Source organism: Scophthalmus maximus, chromosome 20, assembly GCF_022379125.1.
Source record: "Scophthalmus maximus strain ysfricsl-2021 chromosome 20, ASM2237912v1, whole genome shotgun sequence".
In the NCBI taxonomy this organism is placed as follows: Eukaryota; Metazoa; Chordata; class Actinopteri; order Pleuronectiformes; family Scophthalmidae; genus Scophthalmus; species Scophthalmus maximus.
This window is the reverse complement of record NC_061534.1, coordinates 9,449,037-9,469,758: the sequence shown is the minus strand read 5'-3', so window position 1 is coordinate 9,469,758 and position 20,722 is coordinate 9,449,037. Positions and strand designations below refer to the sequence as shown.

The following is a 20,722-nucleotide window of genomic DNA, read 5'->3' as shown; positions in this document are numbered from 1 at the left end:
ACGCATATCATCAGAAAACAGTAACCACGACCAGATGGACTGGGCCACTTGTCTCCCTCTCTTGCCGTGGGTGTAGCGCTGCCCTATTCCTCTGAGGCTGCTGTGCATGTGGTGATGTTTTGCACCTTCTCTGCAGTTGAGGGAAATAAAAAGAATTATTTCGTGCTGAATGATCGACTGCTGTATCTTCTGCAGTAAATAAAAATACATGATCATTTGACAAGAAGCCGGAGAAAGCAGTCAAATGTGATGCTTCTCAGATGTGAGGATTGACAAAAAAAATTGATCTAGTGTGATATATCGGCCACAAAATATCCATATCCCAAGATTATCATTTTAAAGAAAGTTCAACAATAGGTAATACGGTAAGTGGTGCTGAGGAAAAGGTGGAACACATCAGTCCTGAAAAATTCTGGGACACACCAACAGTACTTCTTTTCTGCCAAAAGAGTGCAGCATTTCACCTTTTAAAGATTAAGTTTAATTACAATTTTAAAGATGTAACAGTGTGTTCGTCGGCTGACTGCAAATGAAGAAGTGACGCAGAATTTTGCCTTATTCACATTTATATTATGCCATCAGTTAATAATGTGTATAGACATATTTCTATAGTACTCAAATCCACTTAAGCAGATTATTCTGTTGAACACGCTTAGGAGAACAAAATCCAATGAATTGGATGATTCTTTTACTTTACTCTGTGGAAAAAAAATATAGAGAGTTCGGTAAGTGATGAGAAGAAAAGTTGAAGCACATCCTCGACTCTTCTTCTTAAATCCACGATCATACAAGGCACCGTGAAAATCTTATGGGGCGTTGGAACAACAAATCACTCAGTCCCTTGTCGTGCCATTGATCTCCAGTCTCTCACAGAATCGTCCCTCTGTGATCGTTCCTCTCTCAGAGTCTCTTCTTCATCTTGCCCTTCTTTTGTCCGCCGCGTCCAAAGCCTGACTTCTTCACTTCTCCGAGCCACTTCTTGTTCTTGGCGCGGAGGTTCTTGAGCCCTCCACTCTGCAGGAATTGCTGCTTCTGATCCTTCTTACGCTGCCTCAGGATCTGATGGCGCGACTTTAGCTCTGAGCGCACCGCTCGGCCACCGGGCGTCTGCTGCGGTGCCGGGCTCTGGTAGTTAGGACCGCTACGGCCGCGGCCGCGGCCTGACAGAGAGGCGACAAAGAAAGCAGGATTAAGAAAATAAATATGACGTAATTTATGATGTTACATGTAGAACAACCTCTAGCTGAGACTTGGATGAGGAAACTGATGCCAGTGTCGTGTCTGTATGTTAGCTTTGCTTTGCACAAAGACTAGAAATAAAAAAGAACATCTAACGTGAGGAGCTGGCAGGCAGACTTTGTTACCATTGGACAGAGCTAAGTAATCATCTAATGGGCCAATATTATAGCAATATTATTCGTTTCTGTCAGGAGAGTTGTGTAAAACAATCTGCAAATGCGACTGAGATTTGCAAATTTGTACAGGAATCTGCAAATAATCTGCAAGGGGAGGTCAGACGAAGACACAGAGCTGCAGAAGCTTTTGGTTTTTGGAGAACAGGCATTCTAGTCAGGTGTAGTGCGTGTGTGTGTGATCAGTCAGTTGTGTAGCATGAACTCATGACGACTGCAAGATTCCTGATCATAAAACAGCAAGTCTTATTAGTGTTAACTGCACAGCGTTCCAACGACAATGAAAGGTATGAAGTCAAAACTTGCCATAAGCTAACTGGTAGCTGGCCAGGACCCTTGTATTTGCCAGACAAAGATGAGTGTGGGATTAATACTGTCATTCATCTCTAGAAACAGTCCATCAACAGTAATTCATCAGTTCTAAAGTCTTGAAGTTGTGACTGAAGCTTCTCTTTACCTCCTCCTCGTCCTCTGCCTCCTCCCCGTCCTCCTCCTCGTCCTCGTCCTGTTTCTCCATCTGAGCCATATCCTCCTTCATCGACCTTGTATTTTTTCTTCCACTCCTCGTAACTGTCGTTTCATTAAGGTCAGAAAAACTCTTGACGATATAAAGCTAAATACAGTCAAAGAATTAGAGAGAATGGAAGTAGTGTACTGTAAATAAGTGCGAAGAGACATTCTGTTGGAAGGATACAAGTTCTTCTTGTTCTTCTTGTTACTGATGACCTGTCCACCGTCTAGTTTGATCCTCTTCTTCTGGTCGTCCTTGCCAGTGTCCCTCACGAAGCGCTTCCTCTTACGGTCCCTGCAAACGACAGTGAGATATCAAAATTTGTGTGAAATGACTAAATCAGAAAAAAAGGATTTCAAGTGGATGAGTGAATTAAAAATTTTCACCATTTCATTATTTTGTTGTTTTTGTTCAGATTGTTTCCTTCATCTCCCATGAGGTCCAGGACAGCTGAGGACGCCTGCTGATCGAAAGCGCTGCCTTCTCCGCCAAGACTTAACCTAGCACCACGCAGAACACGAGTCACAGGTTAGAACATATATTTTAATCAGGTCTGATTTTATGCTCAATCATTAAAATTGTCACAATTAATGCCTCACCCTCTCTCAGAGTCAAAGTCTTTGGGTCGGTAGGGGATGTAATAGTCCTCGTCTTTACCCGACAGTCTGCTTTTCCTTTTCTTTGACCCTTTTTCCTTGTATTCCTGTGGGCCTCTTCTTTTTTCATCAACCACTGCAGAGAACACCCCCTGGTGGAAACATGGATAATTACACTGGTATCAAAGGAAGGCATTTCAAGAGGTCGGACTTCAAGACTTTCAAAGTCGTCGACTCTCCGTGCAGTTCACACTACACGACTTTGCAGATTCCTGAACTACTTTCCAAATCTCAGTACGTAGTTGACTTCTTAGCTCTTCTGTGTCATCCTGTTCACAGATGACACCTTTTTTGGAAATCTGAAGTCCGAGTCTGCGACGCAAAACTAAACAATTGTTTGTAAATCTTCTTGATGGAATAGATGATCGGACACTAGATGTTTTTCCCTGTGGTAAAAAAAAATACTTTTGCGGTTGTTTATATCTCTACATCTCAGCAGTCCACAGGAAAATAAACATGCTGTAGATGCTTGGGTTCAGACCAAACCACCTCAGAGGCGTCAGAAATTCGTACCTTGAGATCATCTTCCTCGTTGCCGTCGGTGTGTGTGAAATCATCGTCGGCGGTGGTGGTGGTGGTCGGGTTGACGGGCTGATGCAGGCGGCTCTCTGCTGCCACGTCCTCTCTGTGTCTGTTGAATTTGTCCACTAACCGCGTGTCCTTGGAGCGTTTGGCCCGCATCACCTCGCTGGCTGAGCTCTTACTGCTGGAGTTGATTTCAAAGATGGTCTAAATAGAAGAATATGAGGTTAGCAGCAAATTTTAGCTCTAGAGATGAGATTTCGTCATTATTACCTGCTGTGACTCACCGATTTGGATTTGTAGCCCTTGATGGCATCAACTATTTGAAGGTGATCCAGTTCCATTTTCTCCAAACCAGACCCTGGAACATAATCAATTAAAAAGCTGTTACCAGTTACCGTCTCATCATTATCATCACTGTTCTCTACGTAATTCATCCTGCTCCAAACTGACCAAGAAGCGGATGGACTGCCATGCTGGACATATCTGTGTTTTTGACACGTCTGATGGATTCTGAAGAGGGATTGGGTCGAGACTTGAGGTACTGCTTGTAGGCGTTCTCAGAGACACGATACATGTTCTGCAGGTCCAGCGAGTTTTCGTGAGCCGTGCTGAGATGTGAGCCTTCGTCATCCAGGATACTCTGAGGGACCCGACCGAACACACCCTCTGAATCTGGGGAGGAGAGGGGAGGTTTGAAGAGAAGACAGTGACACAAAAAGCACACATTTAAAATTCTTTCGTTTGGACAACAATGGCCACAATGGAAATTATTTTAAGCGTATATATTTCTTAAAAATATAGTTAGTGTGCTTGTAACAAAAAAAAGGTCTGAGGTCCAAATCTAAAATTGCTCGCCCATGAATAACGCCATATTGGAAGGTATACAGCAAAGCCTACCTTGTTTGTGTTCAGCTGTGGCGAACTGAACAGGCCTTCCAAGGAAGAGGTGAAGGTCATAGACTAAAGGCATCTCATCTGGACAAATCAAACTGTAGGTTTTGCCACTGCGGCCCGCACGTCCCACACGACCTGATGGAAAAAGTCACGTGAATAATTATAATATCAGCCTAATCACTTCTTCCACTTATCAAATACCCCTAAATTTGGGACAAATCAGGATAAAAAATCTTTGTATAAGCCTCTCACCAACTCTGTGCAAAAAGAGCTTGGGCTTAGAGGGGAAGTTGTAGTTGATGACATTGTCCAGCAGGGGGATGTCTATACCACGAGCCGCAACATCGGTCACAATTAGCACCATGGCTTTCCTATGCACAAATTTCCCGATGTTGATCTTTCTGGCAGTCTGGTCGAGGGCACTGTAGATGTAGGCACAGTCCAAACCTTCTGAAGAAAGCAGCTGGAGAAAAAGGAAAAAAAATTACCCTAAGACAAAATACACACAAAGACATGCATCAGAGTTATTCAGCTTGCTCTGCTTTGCGTCTCACCTCTTTGAGGTACTCTACGTGGTGTTTGGTGGCTGCAAAGACCACGGTCTGCTCCTGGGGCTTCGCTATGTTCCTGAGCAGATGAAGCAGCAATGCCGGCTTGTCGTCCATGCGCAGATGGAAAAATGAGAGCTGGTGAAAGACGGGATACATTAAAACTTTTAGGAAAGGGTTGGACAGATGAGGATTTTGATGCACAATTATGTTATTAGTCATTTCTGGGCAAAGAATAAGCAAAAGAGTTTTGTTTACAATGTTCCCACACATTACACAAAACAGGAGATTAAATTTGAGAAGTCGGAGAAAACAGTTCCCTGTCACATCAGCTTTTAAAAATAGGTTAACAAAATTTTTCTAAGCATTCAAATCCATTCTTTTTTTCCAGTTAATAGATACAATAAAATGTTGACGTAAAAGTTATTATAGTCAATTTCTTTTGGCGTACATTTTCAACTTTTAATATTTTTTAAAGATTACAGCATGCTCTCGCTCATTAAATGTAATTTCTAAGGGAAGAACAATCCAGAGTCATTAGTCAATTTTATCATTTCAAATAAGCCAAGTCTTGTTTTTACCTCAATCTGGTCACTGAGTTTAGAATCCACATCCAAACGAATCAGCACTGGCTCTGTCAGTCCTGGAAAGATGTTAATTTAGTTAGCCTGGGCCTTGAGCACCAATACGAAGATGAACCCAAGATGCAGTGAAAACTGAGTTAAAATCCTCATCAATCACGATGGATGCATGTAAAAATGTAAAAATGATAAATTTGTTTTTTACCAGCTCTGGCAAATTCCACCAGCTGTTTGGGCAGAGTGGCAGAGAACAGCAGAGTTTGTCTGGTGTCCGGCAGCCGGCGGATGATCTCCTGAAGCTGATCGGCAAAACCCATTTCAAACAACCTGAGCAGAGGGAGAAGCATGAACACATCAACAAACACGTACGAGTGAATCCGAGCCGTGTTATGAGAATGGGTCAAATCGGAATGTGTGCCGTTCCATGTCTCACCTGTCAGCCTCATCAAACACCACGTACTCCACACTGTGCAGCTTCAGGTTCATCTCCCTGACAACGTGCATGAGACGACCCGGGGTGCCGATGATTCTGCGGTAAAAAGGACAAGAGTTCGGGAGTTCAAGGTACAATGAATGGATGCGGGACAAACAACATTAACGTTACCACAAGGCCAAAATGCTCACATGTCAGGGTTTTCGTGAAGCGCCGCAAACTGATCTTCCATTCTGGAGAAGAGCAGAGGTGTTTACTGTAAATTCACTGTAGATTTAAAACTGTTTTGCAGAAAATAGATAAAGTGAAAAGCACCAGACAATTGAGGAGTCACGTACCTGTCTCCACCCAGGATCAAGGCAGTCTTTAGGCCAGTGAACCGTCCTAACTATAGCACCACAACAAAGACAAAGCATATTAATTAATCTATTGATATTTAATGAACCCAGAAAACATATACTTCACATTACACCAGCCTAGACTGGAAACCAGAAGACTCCTGTATATGCGCTCTCACAGATTAAACTGTGCAACTCAAGCCCAATTTCCATCCGTCCCGGAACTGGTCATGCCAATCACAACAATTTATCTAAAATCGGGCGGGTTTAATACAATGACGTATTTCCTTGACAACCAAAATGGCTGCTGCTGATGTGTAGAGGTCTGTTAAATCCTCAACAGACACTATTTAAAAAACTGGACGGTACATTGTCTCTAAAGATGAACAAACAACTGCTTTACACCATAGACTGTTGAGCGACATCACACATTTCGCTGCTCTGATTGGCGGTGGGTCTGTCCTACTATTATAGATAAGACCCCTTTGGAAATTCATAAATGAACTAAGAGGTTCCAGACCCATTTGCAAATGTGAATAGATCTGGCGATGCCAGGCAAACATCAGTCACCTTTTCTCTCCTAAATGAACAAGTACAATCAACCGTCAGTCTGACCTCTTTCGTGAACTTCAGGGTCTGCAGGGCCAACTCTCTGGTGGGGGTCATGATGAGGGCCCTGGCTCCCGTTTGGGCTTGAGGGGCCTTGAGCTTCTCAAACATGGGAACCAGGAAGGCAGCCGTTTTGCCACTGCCAGTCCTGGCCATGGCGACGATATCCTTGCCATCCAAAATCAATGGGACAGTCTGCAGTGTGTGAGAGAAGGTTTGGACATGAAATAGCAGTGGAATTGTTTGATCATGGGATCCTGAAGTGACACCGACTTACCTTTCTTTGGATCGGCGTTGGTACTTTGTAACCCTTCTTCATGACCCCTTTGTAAACGGGGTAACTGAGACCTGCAATCATTTAAAACAGTAGATCAGACTTTACTGACATACATTTGGGGGGGGGGTTTAAGCTCAAATGGACACGTAGATCTCCAATATTGTGGATATAGTATGCTAGTCTCTCACCCATGGACTGGAAGCCTCCAGACTTCTTTTTCTTCTTGTTCTGGGCTCGGACCAGCAGCCTGGTGTCAGGCTCCACATCTGACAGGCAGTCTGCTGAGGCAGGGAACCGGGGCAGCAGCTTCTTCCCGGGCTGTGAGAGACCAATGAGAAAACACGAAATCATGTACCACAATCTCCATCGATTACTAAGTTGATGAGCTGCATTTCCCCCCGGGTTGTTGATTTATTTGATTAGAGATAAAGAAATCAAAGGGGGCATCCGGATTTGAACCGGGGACCTCTTGATCTGCAGTCAAATGCTCTACCACTGAGCTATACCCCCACCTGAGAGCCATCACATCTGCTGCTGCCTTTACGACGAACATTTAAACACAGAAAACTGACCGACTACTTTCGAAACCTTAAATGAGCCATAAAGCGGGAGCAGCAGGCTGAGTGAGTTGTTCCAAAGTCTATTCCCTTACAGAATCATCGTCCTTAATTCCAGCGGACAGTTCAACGTCTCCACTGTCAGAGTCCGCCTCCGGCTCTCTTCCGGTTGTGTGTCTCTTCTTCTTCGTCAGCTTCTTCTTCCTCTGGGCCATGTTGAAGCTTTTAATGTTCCTTTGACCTGAAGTGGTCGATAACTTCACTGTGCAGATTGTAAAATATAAAAAAAAAGCTCGCGACGTCTCAGCACACGACAACAACACGGAGGGCAGACATGTTGGAACACACGTGTGAGCTTCTTCTTCTTCTTCTTCTTCTTCGTGCTCATCTCCCGCTTCCGTTCAGCGTGAGACCGCTGCTGTGTCGGTTACAGCTCGACACCGCCCTCTACTGCCGCGGAGTGTCGTCGCATGGTAGGTTGTTTCGTCTATATTATCTGCCTCTTTTTTGATGCAACAATTACAATATTTCATTTACAGACAGATGATTTCTCGGTCAACAGTCGCAGACAAGCCACAATTCATCACAATTATCTACATAGTACTAATTTAATCGCAGTAGCTGCTTTATTTCTCCTCAGTGGACATGATCATTTTCTCTTTGTCTCAGTTGAAACACCAGTAAACTGAACTTGTTTTATACTTGCCAACAAGTTATCAAACAAGTAATAACATGATAAGCATTATTAACTTTTATATTTTCTGTATTAACCCATTTATTTAGAAATTTAAATAATATTTTATTTATTTATTTACAATTTCCATGACTGTAGTGCATGATGTGGCAAGACAGAAGAAGTGCATGTTCAGAATTAGAACTGTCTTATACTAGAGTTTTTAATTGGACATTTTGCAGAAATAGTCTATTATCTTCCTGTCTAGTTAAGCTTCACCTGCAGAATTATTCTTCATAGGCGTGCATTGCCATAATATACCTTTATTTCAATGACTATATTGTGATGACTATATATTTATATAACTCAAACTCACGGGGCCAAGGTGCTTTTCTTTCTGTTGCATAACTTTTCATGAAGTGAGCACATGGGACGTTTCTGGCAGGCAAAGCCTACCCATCCATGCAGCAACACACACTTGTCACACTTGTGCCACTGGAATCCTAAATTATGCTACGAGATGTCTCCTAAAAAATATATTTAAGCCCACTGCATAAACATAAGCTTAGAGACAGAATCTTAAAGTGTCAGGAGACATTGTGTACTGTGCTAATTTTAGGAGTATGTCCTTAAAAGCAATCTTTATCACACATGCACTAAACTATCATGAGTAATTGTTTAAAACCATATTTTGTCATTCATCAAATAATATCACGCTGTTACTGATGATATAATAAATCAGAGCTTTTCTGTCCATCCATAAATATTTCTCTCCATAGACTTATATAGAACATCCTCACAGCTTGAAGAAAAATGACAGAATCCGCTGAATCTGTAAAGGGATCAAATATGAGATTTAAATGAGGAAGGGTTTTTTTAGCATCCTCAGCTAGATTTAGCCTAAAACAGTCTAGGATAAGTACTTTTGTGAAATGTTGTCACTGAGAGTCTCAGTCATCTTTACTTTGACTTTTTATTTCTTGATTATTGGGTAAACGTAAATGTCAAGTTATGTTTCCTACTGCTGCTTAGAAAAAAACAGCTGCCCAGGACATTAAATAAATCTGAAATCTAAGCACGTTATTCACTAGGAGACCAAATTGGAAATATATCAACCATGTTTTTCTTCTTTTTTTTAACAACAATAATAGGATGTGATCTATTGTTGACTTAAGGAATAGTTATTCATGTTTTCTATTGGTCAGCGTGTCTTCAGCTTACAGGACTATTTTTGCAACTTTCTGTTGTTTATAACAAGCCACAGCTTTATTCTTTCTTTTTTATTTTAAATCACCCAGTGGAAATGTGTCCTTTGGATGATAACACTGACACTAATATGGCAGCCAAAACATGTGCAGTGTTGTTTGAAGTCAGTGGGCTGATGTACAGTAAATAAGTCAACACCATGGCAACAGCCTGGAGCTAATGCCATTCATATTCCTTCACAGAGCCTGGCAGCGGTGGCCTGGAGCCCAATCTGTTCAGGGAGCTGAGAGGGTTTACATGTAGGAAATAGGTGCAACAAACCACCTATAGGATCAGCTTTTGTTCTTAAAGGTGATTTAAGTGATAAATCCTGCGGGGATTAAGATATGAAGCTGGCAGCGGCGAGAAGGTTGTGGTGGTTTCGACTTGGCGTCCACATAAGCAGGGTGTTGGCATCAGTGTGCAGTCAGGTCAGCCCCCAAAGCTCCTGGCAGCGTCTTGACTCTCAATTTCCCCACTGCTGTGTGTCAAGCCCTCATACTGAAAACATGCTCCCGAATCACTGCCTCATCCCCTCGTGATGTGGTGCAGGCAAATTGTTTTCTGATGGTGCTTATTATTCATGAGCTACTGATGTCTCTCTGTCGATGTGTATCATGGACTACACGCGAGAGAAAATAGAGTAGCATGTTTTGATTTTCCTGTTGAGAGCGTGTCCAAATAACACCCCACCTCTTACAAATTCCCCCGAGAGCGCTGTCATTGATTTCACATTGTGCAAAGGTGGGATCTATAAATGACAAACATAAATCAATGCCATTCTGAGCTTCCTCCTGAGAACAGATAACTAATATCCAACTTTTTGAACATCTGTGGTGTAAATTGTGTCAGGGATGAAAAGGTTTTAGCTATAGTGCACAAATACACTCGTTCACCAAGCAGTCAGAGACTAAATGGGCACTAAATGAAAGTCATTAGGGAAACAGATGTCAGCATGACTCAGGTTGGATTTTCATTAAAATGGTGTGTGTGTGTGTGTGTGTGTGTGTGTGTGTGTGTGTGTGTGTGTGTGTGTGTGTCTGTAGCAGATGCTGCCTCTAAGCCTTGGAGATTGAAGGGAATGTTTAAGTTAAGAGATTATTGAGTTGATGGTTTGTAAAGCTAAGCCTTTAAATGGGGGTAGCAGTTAAATATTTCCGTCCTATCTGTGTCGATTTAATTATTTATGAACACACTCTCTGAAAGGCGGGCCATGGGTTCAGTGGACCTTTTAAAAATAGTCCAAACATCCAATTAGTGTTTTGTGAGTGATGTGCTGCAGCAACGTCCCTCCAGCAAGCCTTCAAATGCCGGTTTGATTTTCCATGCCAGACGTTGTACATCCGAGAGGCAAATTAGTCTCAGAAATCTGAAAACAGCTCCTCAAAAAGTTTGAATTGGCCATTTCCCATGAAATGATTGCATCACTGTGTAACGTGAGGTCTACTGTGGATGTTGCAACTGTGAAAAGTGATGCTTTCAGATCTATAAAACCGCACTGAGAGACAACGCACGCCTACCATCAGTCTATAACAAAATAACATATTAAAAGCATATCAACAAGCAAAACCTCACAATTAGTTCTTACCAATAACTCCTGCAGAATATGCCTCTGGATCAGCGAGCGGTGTGCATCATCAACATATGTGGTGAGTAACCTGGTGAGGAAGACATTACGTCTCGGGGCAGTTGAAGAGAGGGTCACAGCCTGGTCTTGGGCTCTGTGGGGCTGGCATGACACTATGAACGAGATAGTGCCACACCTGGTGACAGCAGCAGATGGTGAGGAGATCCCCTGCCCCCCCCCCCCCCCCCCCAGCTACTGGGCACAGAGACAGGGCAGCAATGCACAAAAAAGCCCGGCCACTGATTGGACCGTGCCTCTCAAGACGCCACGGGCCGATAAGAAGCTGAGAGGAGCAGCGCTCACATGCTTGAGAGGACTTATAATTATGTTAACCCGGTAGACACACTGGACCCTCCTCTCACCAAACCATGCTCGACATGGTCTGTCGGTCAGTAAATGACAAACTAAGGCATTAGCAGGATTGCAATTTATTAAATAAAAGACAGGAGCCAACAGCATGACACATTTTATGATGTTTTTATTTCGAGGATCATCACATGCACAAATATAGAGCATGTTGGAATAATCTCTGGCCCTTTATTGCAAAAGTGATATATGCAAGGATGCTATGAGGCTATGATTTGTGGGGATATATTATTTAATTCATGCACAGAGAGAAAGAGTTGCACATTAAATACAGTACTGTGACGTTTTTTTATTTCCTCAAAGGTAAAGAGTATATTTTATGAATAAATTCAACCGATCAGTGGACTGAAACCTGAACAAACTCTATGTGATTCATCTAGAAATGCAGGGAACCATGATATAAAGGGCAATAAAGCAAAAATTCTGAAGTGCTAACATTTCCACAAGCGAGCCTAAGCCCTCTGCTGAGACGTCTCTTTTGCTGTTTAAGGAGGATCCGGCTTTGCACTTCCTTTGGTGTAAAACTGCAGAGGCACCATACATTCAGTCAAACTTTCAATTGCTTTATATTCTGGGTGCTAAAAGGCAGTTTCCCCTTCAAGGCTCCAGCAGTTAATCTTGCAGCCAGTGCCAGGATTAAGGCGATAATCATGGGACATGTGACAAAAAGCACAAAAAAATGTCCCTTGGGGGAAGCGACGGAGACCCCTGTGGATTTATCCAACCAGCCAAATCGGCAGGGTATCAACGTCTCAAACCTCGCTACATGTAGCTTCGAGACTTTTGTTTTGATTTGGCTGTGCACATCCCGCGGACATATCTTCCCATGTTGCCAAGTACTGTGGTCAAACACTGCTGGACTACTGCTCATTAACACAGCAGAGAACCCATTGGGCTGTGGTGAATTCACAAGCCTTAATGGCCACTTTCAGTTTCATCTCCTCTACACTTTTTTTTAAAGGGGGAGGGTTATATGCAGTGCCAGGAGCCCAGAATTAAAGCCCACAGAGCAAAATTAACTTTTCATGTATTTCCTCCTCGCATTCTTGTTGTTTTCCTTTTTTGGCCGTTGCTCGCACAGCCTCGGGCTCACTTGTTCTTCTGGTGGCTTAATTGCAACTTCATCAAGAATTTAAAGCCATGTAGCCTGCCTAATTCTTGTCACTGTCACTCCAAACTCGGCACCGCGGGGGACTTAAAGGGTATTTAAAGCAGCTATTGTGTGTCATAAGATAAGTCAGGGGCAGCTTGGGGAAGACTCACTTTCATCAATGTAGTTGTGCGGGACCTGCTCTTCCCCCTTCCAATCCATCCTTCTCTCACTCTCCCTTTCAAGCCTTTATCACTCAAATGCTCAAGCGGCTCAGCAGAATATAAATGAATAAGGGCTAGTGGAGATGTGGACAGAGAGGAAAAAGGTAGAGACAAAAATTGGATGTGCACATCGGCGCTGGGACTGTGAGACGCACCGCTCTTTTATACGCTTTTGCACCACACTGGAGATTTCGCATTACAGATTCATCACCCCTGTCCATGACATATGGGAATCTCTGGATGTTGATTTGTTTTGCGGGGTGGTGTTTGAGTGTGCGTGCATGTGCAATGTTTGAGATTAGATTAGACTAGATTAGTTTCAATTTAAATGTCACTGCACACAGTACAAGTACAGAGAGACAACAGAACGTAGTTTAGCATCAGAAGGGCAGAAAGCAGTAAAGTGCAGAATAAATGGGCTAATTATTTGGAAAATACATGTATTAATTTTGTGGCAAGAGGACTCTATTTTGAAACATTACAAACACAATGGCATGGTAAATATGAAGTTATGAATCAGAATCATGTTTATTATAAAGATTTAGCAAATGATGTAAGTACAAGGAGAAGAGCAGTAACAAAAACTCTTTTTTGTACAGATAAACCAAACTGAGATATCATATATTAATCAGAGACTGTTTGTGAAAATGGACATAATCACTGGGTCCAGAAAGTAAATCTAATAGCGGAAGTGCCTGAAACATGTATTCTCTGGAATGACCAGCAGAGGGCGACTCCACTGGTCGCAAAAAGGAATCAGTTTCTGTGGAAGTCTATGAGAAAATGACTACTGATTTATAATGTCATTTAACATTTTCCCGGGGGGTTTATGCTCTCAATCTCTAGTTTCAAATCTTCTTCAATTCAGCTTGATGTTAATTTTTTTATATTATGGTCCCATTTAGATTATAATAGACACACACACACACACACACACAAACACACACACACACACACACACACACACAAATACGAGAATATTGATCAAGTTTAGGCTTAGAACAGCATCTTTTCATCTCTTACCCCCTCATGCGCACACACACACACACAACTTTCCACATGATGCCTTCTACCTACCATATGCCTCACAAAGATAGTACGCACAGCTGGCGTTTCTTTTCTCTCGCCCTGGTTTTTCTTCCCCACACACTCACACACGAGCAATGACTCATGAGTAAAAGCACAGGATTGGAGAGACAACTCACACACACAGCTGCACACACTTACAAATAAAAGGAGGCATGTGTATGTGTGTGCGGGGAACATTACAAAAAGATGAACTGAAGGCCACGCTCGTAGGCACCGCTTGTTTTCGTAAATGAGCGCTAATGAATACATAGCTCATCTGCGTTCCACGGTGATCAAAACATATGTGGAAAAATCTGCACCCTCCCCTGTAAATATGTCTTAATATGAATGACAGTGATCATTGGCAGCCATCTATCAGGTCGGACCATATGTTGCTTTGGGTGGGGAGGGAATGAGGGCTTACTGCAAAGCCTGCCTTATCCTCTGGCATTACAGACTCTAAGAAAGGATTTACTCTTTAATTCTTGATTAGATAGAATTTTCTCCCCAGTGTGCAAGCTCAGTGATACACTGAGCACAGATAACCTGCCCTGTTGGGGAGGTGTGTGTGTGTGTGTGTTTGTGTGTGTGTGTGTGTGTGTGTGTCCTTTGGCATCGCTCCCCTCTCTGAGAAACAAACATGCTCAAACTCACATACACACCAACCCGGCCCCCTGGTGTGCCATCCCATTTTGTGTCGGGGCTTTTAGCACATTTTGATAGGGCTATTATTAGAAGCAATGGATTATCAATCAGGAATTAATCCTGACTGATGTGTTTGCCCCCAACTGGACCTCACTCACCACACTGTTTGTTTTCATCGCTCTAATGAGACAGAAGGTGGTTCTCTCGGGTTTTTGTTTCCTACAGGAGGTGAGATGAGAGATCTTTTTTCCTCCCACTCTGCGATCAAACCACTAATTCCACCAGATTCTCCTTCTCAGGACGTGAGGAGACCACTGAGGGAGACATTCTCTTATTTAGTTCCTTTGCTCATTTATCTTCCTCCCCCTCGTCTCTTTGCCTGACTGGCTGCTGAGCTGACTGACTGTCTGGATGCTTGGCTCCCTCTCTCGCTGGACTCTCACTGGCAGTTCACTCACACACTGCGCGAGCTTCACTGAGACTGCGTTGGAGAAAGACAGTTGGGTTGCTCAGGCTTTTGGAAAAGTGGGAATCTCTGCCTGATTTCTCTCTCTGTCTGTTTCTGGTGGACTATTAGATGAGAGCAGAGGACATCTTTGGATCTCTCTCCTCCAGCACTGACCACTGACCATCACTACTGTGCTGCATCCATGACTTTACATACCTGGCTGGTGTATGGGTTTGGATTTATCATGGCTGTGATACTCTGCTTCACACAAGGTAAGCAGCATGTATTTTAGCAGGGAAATGTTTGGAGATTTTTGCAGTGCACAGAGGCATACAGTATGAAGAGGCTGCGCCTGTAAGTGTGTGCATGTGATTTGTATGAAACAGACAAAAAAAAGCATGCAGCTCACTAATGATATCACAAATACAATAGTCTTCACTTGCAATAGCCTTTTGCAGGCAGAGTAATCAATAATAAATGTACAGTCAGACAGGTTATATATCATACACACTGCAGTGTATAAATACAAGTACAGTAAGCCTATTGTTTTTTTTAAAAGATCAACTTTTAACGTATGGAAATTGTTGACACAGCGGTAGAATCACAGAAAAATGGGCTTGTGAATGTTCCAGACCAAAATCAACACAATGGATGGCATTAATATAATGAACGACTATGTCGAAAGGTGACTCCAATTAATATGCCTTTGTTCTGCATGTAATTGACCTGGGAGTTCGAATCCATAGGACTTTCAACAATAGGTAATATCCATAGGTGGCAAAGTAAATTTCCCCATAGAGCAGTAATGATTGACCTGACTCCTCTTGTAGGGCAACCTTTATTTCAATGGTAACAAATGAAGAGAAACTGTGACGATGTGGTGCGCTGAGACGTCGCTTTGCTTGATTCATATATCGGTGTTCCGTCTGAGTCAGATCACCTCTGATCCCAACTCCCAACCCAGACGGCTGCAGGGCAGATTAATGATATGGCGTTTATCAATAAGGCAGTAGACAAGGCAACAAATCTGGTAAAAGATACATTGCAGTGCATTTAAACAGTATCACATTTCCAGATATATAATGAGATAGACCAGCAGTATAACCTTTCCCTAAAATAAATCCAAAAGTCCTTATGATAATTCTTGAAATCGTTCTTGCTTTTTCTGTTCATGCTTTTTTGATACATGACTTCTTCTTAAAACGTTACTCAGATAAAATTAATATTATAAGCTCTGTGTTGAAATGCAGATGAGTTGAGCTCAACTAAAAAAATGTAGGTCACAAAACATTTTGATGTATTCAGAACATTTGCAATGCATACTGGGAAACGATCGGGTGTATACTCATAATAAATTTCATTGTACCATGGGATGCCGAATGTCATTCCAATATGTCCTCATTATGCTGACAAATGGTCAGGCCGGGCGGCTTTTCTATGTATTGTAAGTGCGGTGTGTAACAACATTGCATCAGTGAATTTTTTTAACAAGGTTGTTTACCAGATGTAAATGACTGCTGCACTGCTTCTCAGTTCCATTACTATAATCCAGCTCTAATGAAATACTCCAGTATTTATGGGAGCTTGCACTGCACAGTGTATCACCAATGGGGGACTATGACACATCCCCTAAAGGCTGGCATGTGCTCTCTGTCCCTGTGAGGCTTTACATTGATTCCAGCTGATTTCTAAAGTGATTTTTGTAAGAGCATTTGCCTGGGATTAGTTTGCTCCTGAAAGCTCCATCAGGGCTTTTGGTGGGCTATTTAACCGAGCAGCGGCAGCGAGAGGCTCGCTGCCCTTGCGCCGAGTCCACATAGGTTCTGCACAGATAAAGAGAGAGGATTGGTTTCAGCCAGAGCTGATCTTCCATCTTGTGTGTGTTGGATTTTGGAGGTCAGGCACAGGTGTGTGAGGGGTCTGAATTTACAGATAATCCCTTTAAGGCCTGGGGGATTTGTTCTGTTTAGGCTTAGCCTTACTTTCTTGAGGGAGTTAGACATTTGGAAAGAGCAGTGGCACAGGAGAAGGGGAAACTTAAGATGAAAGAAGTCTTCAGAGCATTTATTCCTGTAAATATCACAGAGACCAAACCTATTTTGGCAAATGATCATGTTAGCTGACCACATGTGTTTCAGATATCAGTTGAGAAGGAAAATTAAACAACATTATCCGGCTGCACGATGATTTAGTCCTTCTCAAGTCCTCCTCTGTGCCACAGCTTTTACCACGAGTGCTGAGTGGTAGAGACACAACTTTGAGATCACAAGCTGGAGCTGGAGTATGAGAAGAGAAGAGAAGAGGTTATAAGTCAACACGAGAGCAAATATCTAACTCGGAAACAATGTTACTTGTTGGAGCCGTGAAATGTTATGTGACCAAATTACGTTCAGCCAAATATTCTGGCAACAGTTTAAAAAAAAGTAAAATTAAATGTGTCATTAATGGGTTCATCATAAGCAGAGTCTTAAAAGTGAATCACAACAAATTTGTAGTGGTATAATAGTATAAGCAGTATAATTAAAGATAAGGTTGAACACACAAACTTCACTAACAAGGACCACACCTCCAAAGTTATGGATATTAAAGTTTAATGCATATTGCGATGATGAGGAAAATGGGAGGGTAGAGGGATGAAGGGTTGAGGGGTTGAGGGGTCGAGGGATGAGGGGTTGGAGATCCTTTACAAATAACTTCGCTTGACTTGACTTGACAGCAAAGTAGTCATGAGCAGCCACGTTTGTAGCTGCACAATCTTCCTAATAATCATAATAATCAGCTCCCAGTGGTCAGCATCAATGTCCTGCCTGCAGTGCATGGGCAGGTGAATGTGTTGATGAGGCTCACACCTGATGTTGCTGTGTCTTCCAATGATTTTAAGCACATCCATTTCATGTCATGATGATCATTCTACTAATGTGAACTGCATATGTTATTCCTTTCATTGCGCAAAGGTAGCAGGGAATGTGCTATTGCATTATAGTAGCTTCATACAAATTGACCCTAACAAGTTGTCCTGGTCTGTATGTCCCCTGCAGTCGAGGGGCTGCAGTGCTACGGCTGCAACATCATCCAGGGCCAGAGGTACGTGGACGTGGGCTGCTCCAACCCAGAGGTCATCACCTGCACCCACTCACACAAAGGCTTCAAACACCGTTTCTGCATTAAGACAGAGAGCAGTGAGTAAACGTCCATAAACAATATTTAATGACTAATAATTCATCATTTCTTCTTCTTCCTGTCAGGCCTCAAATGCAGCCGGTTAATGCATCTGTGTATACTTACCTTGAGAATATTTATAGGGCAGCGGATTAATTAATGTTGAATTCACTCTGACGTGCCACTGGACATTGGCATAATCATTTCTAATCATACTTTCATGTAAATGTTTTTTTGTCCGCCGATGTGAATATTCTATTTCCCTTTGCGCCGAGGATAGTTATATAATCCTACTTTGGTGTGCTTTGCTGAGTAAATTATAAGTCACTCATTGTGTGATGTTAAGGGAAATGGAGGATGTGGACTCCCACGACAGGATGGTGGTGGCCAGATGAGTAGTTCTGCTGATATTCATGGAAGCGTGGACAATCCAGCTGTTTGCTTGACGTCTCAGGGATCTGCGTGTGTTCAAAGGTGCTGATGAGGCCCTCTTTTTTCCATCTACAGAGATACGACAAGCTCAGACAAGGGACTGACAACAGCCCTGCCTGTCACAGTATGACAAGCACTATGTCAAAATCTTGAAGGAGCGTCCTTGGTCGTAATCTGTGGCCAGTGTGGCTGTTAATCTTCATGTGACCCAGCCCAAAACGCAAATCAAACAGTGAAGTTCAGAGTTCTTTGTCCTCAGATGCAAGACATCTGTCCTGAACCCATTACCAGTCCAGTGTCTCCAACCTATAACTGAAGTGAGGACTCTTGGCAGGCAAGAACGGTATCATATCTTTATGTGATGTGATGTGATGTTAAGAGACTGAGAATCATCATCATAATCTGAAAGACTGAGCTTTTCAAATTGGCTCTGCCGCCCTCAGAAGACCTGAATACTTTTTTTCTGTTCAGCTCGAACAACCAGTTCTCAGCTCCCTGTATCCAGTTTAGGTGTTGTTTGGTGCAATTCAAGAGCAAGAGGAAGATTTGTTTTAAAAAATATGACACAGACTGTATAAAACAGTGAATATTGCTGATGCTCATATATCAAGACTATATGAAACCACAAGTGAGAGAGAATCCAGTGGATTTGTAGCTCGTTGGATTTGTGGATTTCGGTTTGTTTGACAAAGCCTGACTCACTGCCACTTGCTTTTTGTTTGTATATCTTTCAATCCTAAAATACTAGAGATTTTTAAATCTAGACTTCACAAAATACTCTGATTTCTGTGGCACTGGATCCCTGATTTTTGTATGCTGCATTAAAGAGTACAACATGTTCTCTGTCAAAGGCTTGGTTTCTCAGCTGTGAGGAAACATCCTTTGAAGTGTGTCTCCTAAATGGCTTCCTCATTGCACACTTGCAGGATTTGATGCTTACTGGTGCTTTTTTTCTTTTCTTGCTGAGCCAAACAGCGGCTCGTCACTCTTCCCTGACTGATTGTCTCCCTCTTCTGTCCTTCCAGCGGCCCTGGGTATCGTCCTGACCAGCGGTTGTGCCACATCCAGACACTGCCAGCAGCAAGAGCTGCCGGGGGTGCGCATCCACTGCTGTGACTCCGACCTGTGTAACAGCACCCCCGCCTGGCATCCGAGCACACTCCACTGTATGTGCGCCTTGTTCGGGCTCCTGCTGCTGAGGATGTGGTTGTGATATGGAGTCGTTTCGTAGAGGAGCACAACAGCAATGGACTATGAGAGAAACATTTCGTATGAGAAACTCATACACGTGTTCTCTCAGCTGCTCACGTTTAAGGCCGAATGAGCGTTTTCACTCAGTGTGGTGTTAACTGGTGAGCACCGTGACATAGCAGCTTTCGTCACATTGTTAACTTGGACTCAGAGAAATGGCGAAATCATCCTGTGAATATGTCGGATCAAACATAATGACAAAGCATCCTGCAGTCATCAGTGAATTTATCGTGCACATTCACTCACTCAAATGTAGTTTTAGGCATATGGGATTATAGTTGTAATGTTGTTGTCACGAGAGGGATATCTTCATTAGAGTCATATGTCAGTTCATAACACACTTTCAGTAAATACATCCACATGAGCAGAAATACAGTGGCTTCAGTTTTCACAAAAGCTTAGATCCACTAAATCCCTTTTTATTGTTAAGGAGTTCATCGTCTTTCTCGAGATCGAGTCTTTGTGTGCGCCGTGTTCTTTTAAAGTCACCAGCTATTTACTTTGCGAAATGAAAGATATTTTTTTAGTTTGCTGTCCTGTTCTCCAGGCTGAGCTTGGGGAAAGCACATAATTGCATGTGGTTCTATCTATGTCTGATTGTAAGAAATATTGTACAGTGGAAGCATGTAATGTTGTGAATTGCTGTATTAAAACATTTCATATTTTTCAAAAGAAAAAAATGATTTGAATCCTGCAATTTCTTCTTTTTCAAGACACACCAAGTATGTCACATGCCACACATGATCCAAGAAAACTAGTAATTACACTAGATTCACATCATTTCATGTGAATTGATTCGACTGCATTAAGAAGTGCAAATCATAAAATAAATCATAATTCTTTCATGTACAAAACATATCAGATGTTGTCCTGCTCCAAATGATTGATAAACATAACCTTCCTTTCTGATTCTGTTTGCACGTGACAAATACCAGATCTTAACTCGGTCTTAAATGTGGGAGTTCAATCTGTCAGTTTGTTTACCACATGTACATAACCAGGAAACAGACCAAACCAATGTAATGACAAAAAAACGTAATAAGAAAATAAGAAAAAGCTGAAAATGATATTGTTGAAGACAGGACTGAAAAAAGTAAGAAGCAGAAATAGGTTTTAGCATGAATGGAGGGATGTTATTTTTATTATTATTAAT

General features: G+C 42.4%; 2 protein-coding genes and 1 non-coding gene across 3 annotated transcripts; 1 reads left to right on the top strand and 2 right to left on the bottom strand.

Annotated features, from left to right (window-relative positions):
• Nucleotides 1–458: 458 nt before the first annotated feature.
• ddx54 (DEAD (Asp-Glu-Ala-Asp) box polypeptide 54) lies at nt 459–7,721 on the bottom strand. Its single transcript, XM_035607189.2, has 20 exons — nt 7,437–7,721; nt 6,973–7,102; nt 6,785–6,855; nt 6,514–6,702; nt 5,899–5,948; nt 5,752–5,793; nt 5,561–5,656; nt 5,333–5,454; nt 5,128–5,189; nt 4,553–4,684; nt 4,251–4,461; nt 4,002–4,133; nt 3,555–3,776; nt 3,389–3,462; nt 3,093–3,308; nt 2,523–2,671; nt 2,310–2,423; nt 2,107–2,217; nt 1,870–1,982; nt 459–1,160 (listed from the first exon to the last, which is right to left on the bottom strand). Exons 1-20 carry the CDS (start codon nt 7,554–7,556, stop codon nt 901–903), a joined length of 2,616 nt encoding a protein of 871 aa, XP_035463082.1. The 5' UTR covers nt 7,557–7,721; the 3' UTR covers nt 459–900.
• Nucleotides 7,223–7,294, bottom strand: trnac-gca. Its single transcript has one exon. It is a non-coding gene; the product is annotated as a tRNA-Cys (tRNA).
• A 6,599-nt stretch (nt 7,722–14,320) lies between the features above and the next one.
• On the top strand, nt 14,321–20,242 carry LOC118284473. The gene is made up of 3 exons (XM_047329352.1): nt 14,321–14,999; nt 17,766–17,906; nt 19,344–20,242. Exons 1-3 carry the CDS (start codon nt 14,930–14,932, stop codon nt 19,529–19,531), a joined length of 399 nt encoding a protein of 132 aa, XP_047185308.1. The 5' UTR covers nt 14,321–14,929; the 3' UTR covers nt 19,532–20,242.
• Nucleotides 20,243–20,722: the final 480 nt, after the last annotated feature.

Excerpts from the sequence above, each read along its gene's own strand:
- ddx54 (XM_035607189.2), bottom strand. The coding sequence starts at position 7,556 with ATGGCCCAGAGGAAGAAGAAGCTGACGAAGAAGAAGAGACACACAACC. Across the intron at positions 6,703-6,784 it reads CAACGCCGATCCAAAGAAAG|ACTGTCCCATTGATTTTGGA; the intron begins GTAAGTCGGTGT and ends CACACACTGCAG. Across the intron at positions 3,463-3,554 it reads GGCAGTCCATCCGCTTCTTG|GGTCTGGTTTGGAGAAAATG; the intron begins GTCAGTTTGGAG and ends ATTATGTTCCAG.
- LOC118284473 (XM_047329352.1), top strand. The coding sequence starts at position 14,930 with ATGACTTTACATACCTGGCTGGTGTATGGGTTTGGATTTATCATGGCT. Across the intron at positions 15,000-17,765 it reads GATACTCTGCTTCACACAAG|TCGAGGGGCTGCAGTGCTAC; the intron begins GTAAGCAGCATG and ends TGTCCCCTGCAG. Across the intron at positions 17,907-19,343 it reads CTGCATTAAGACAGAGAGCA|CGGCCCTGGGTATCGTCCTG; the intron begins GTGAGTAAACGT and ends CTGTCCTTCCAG.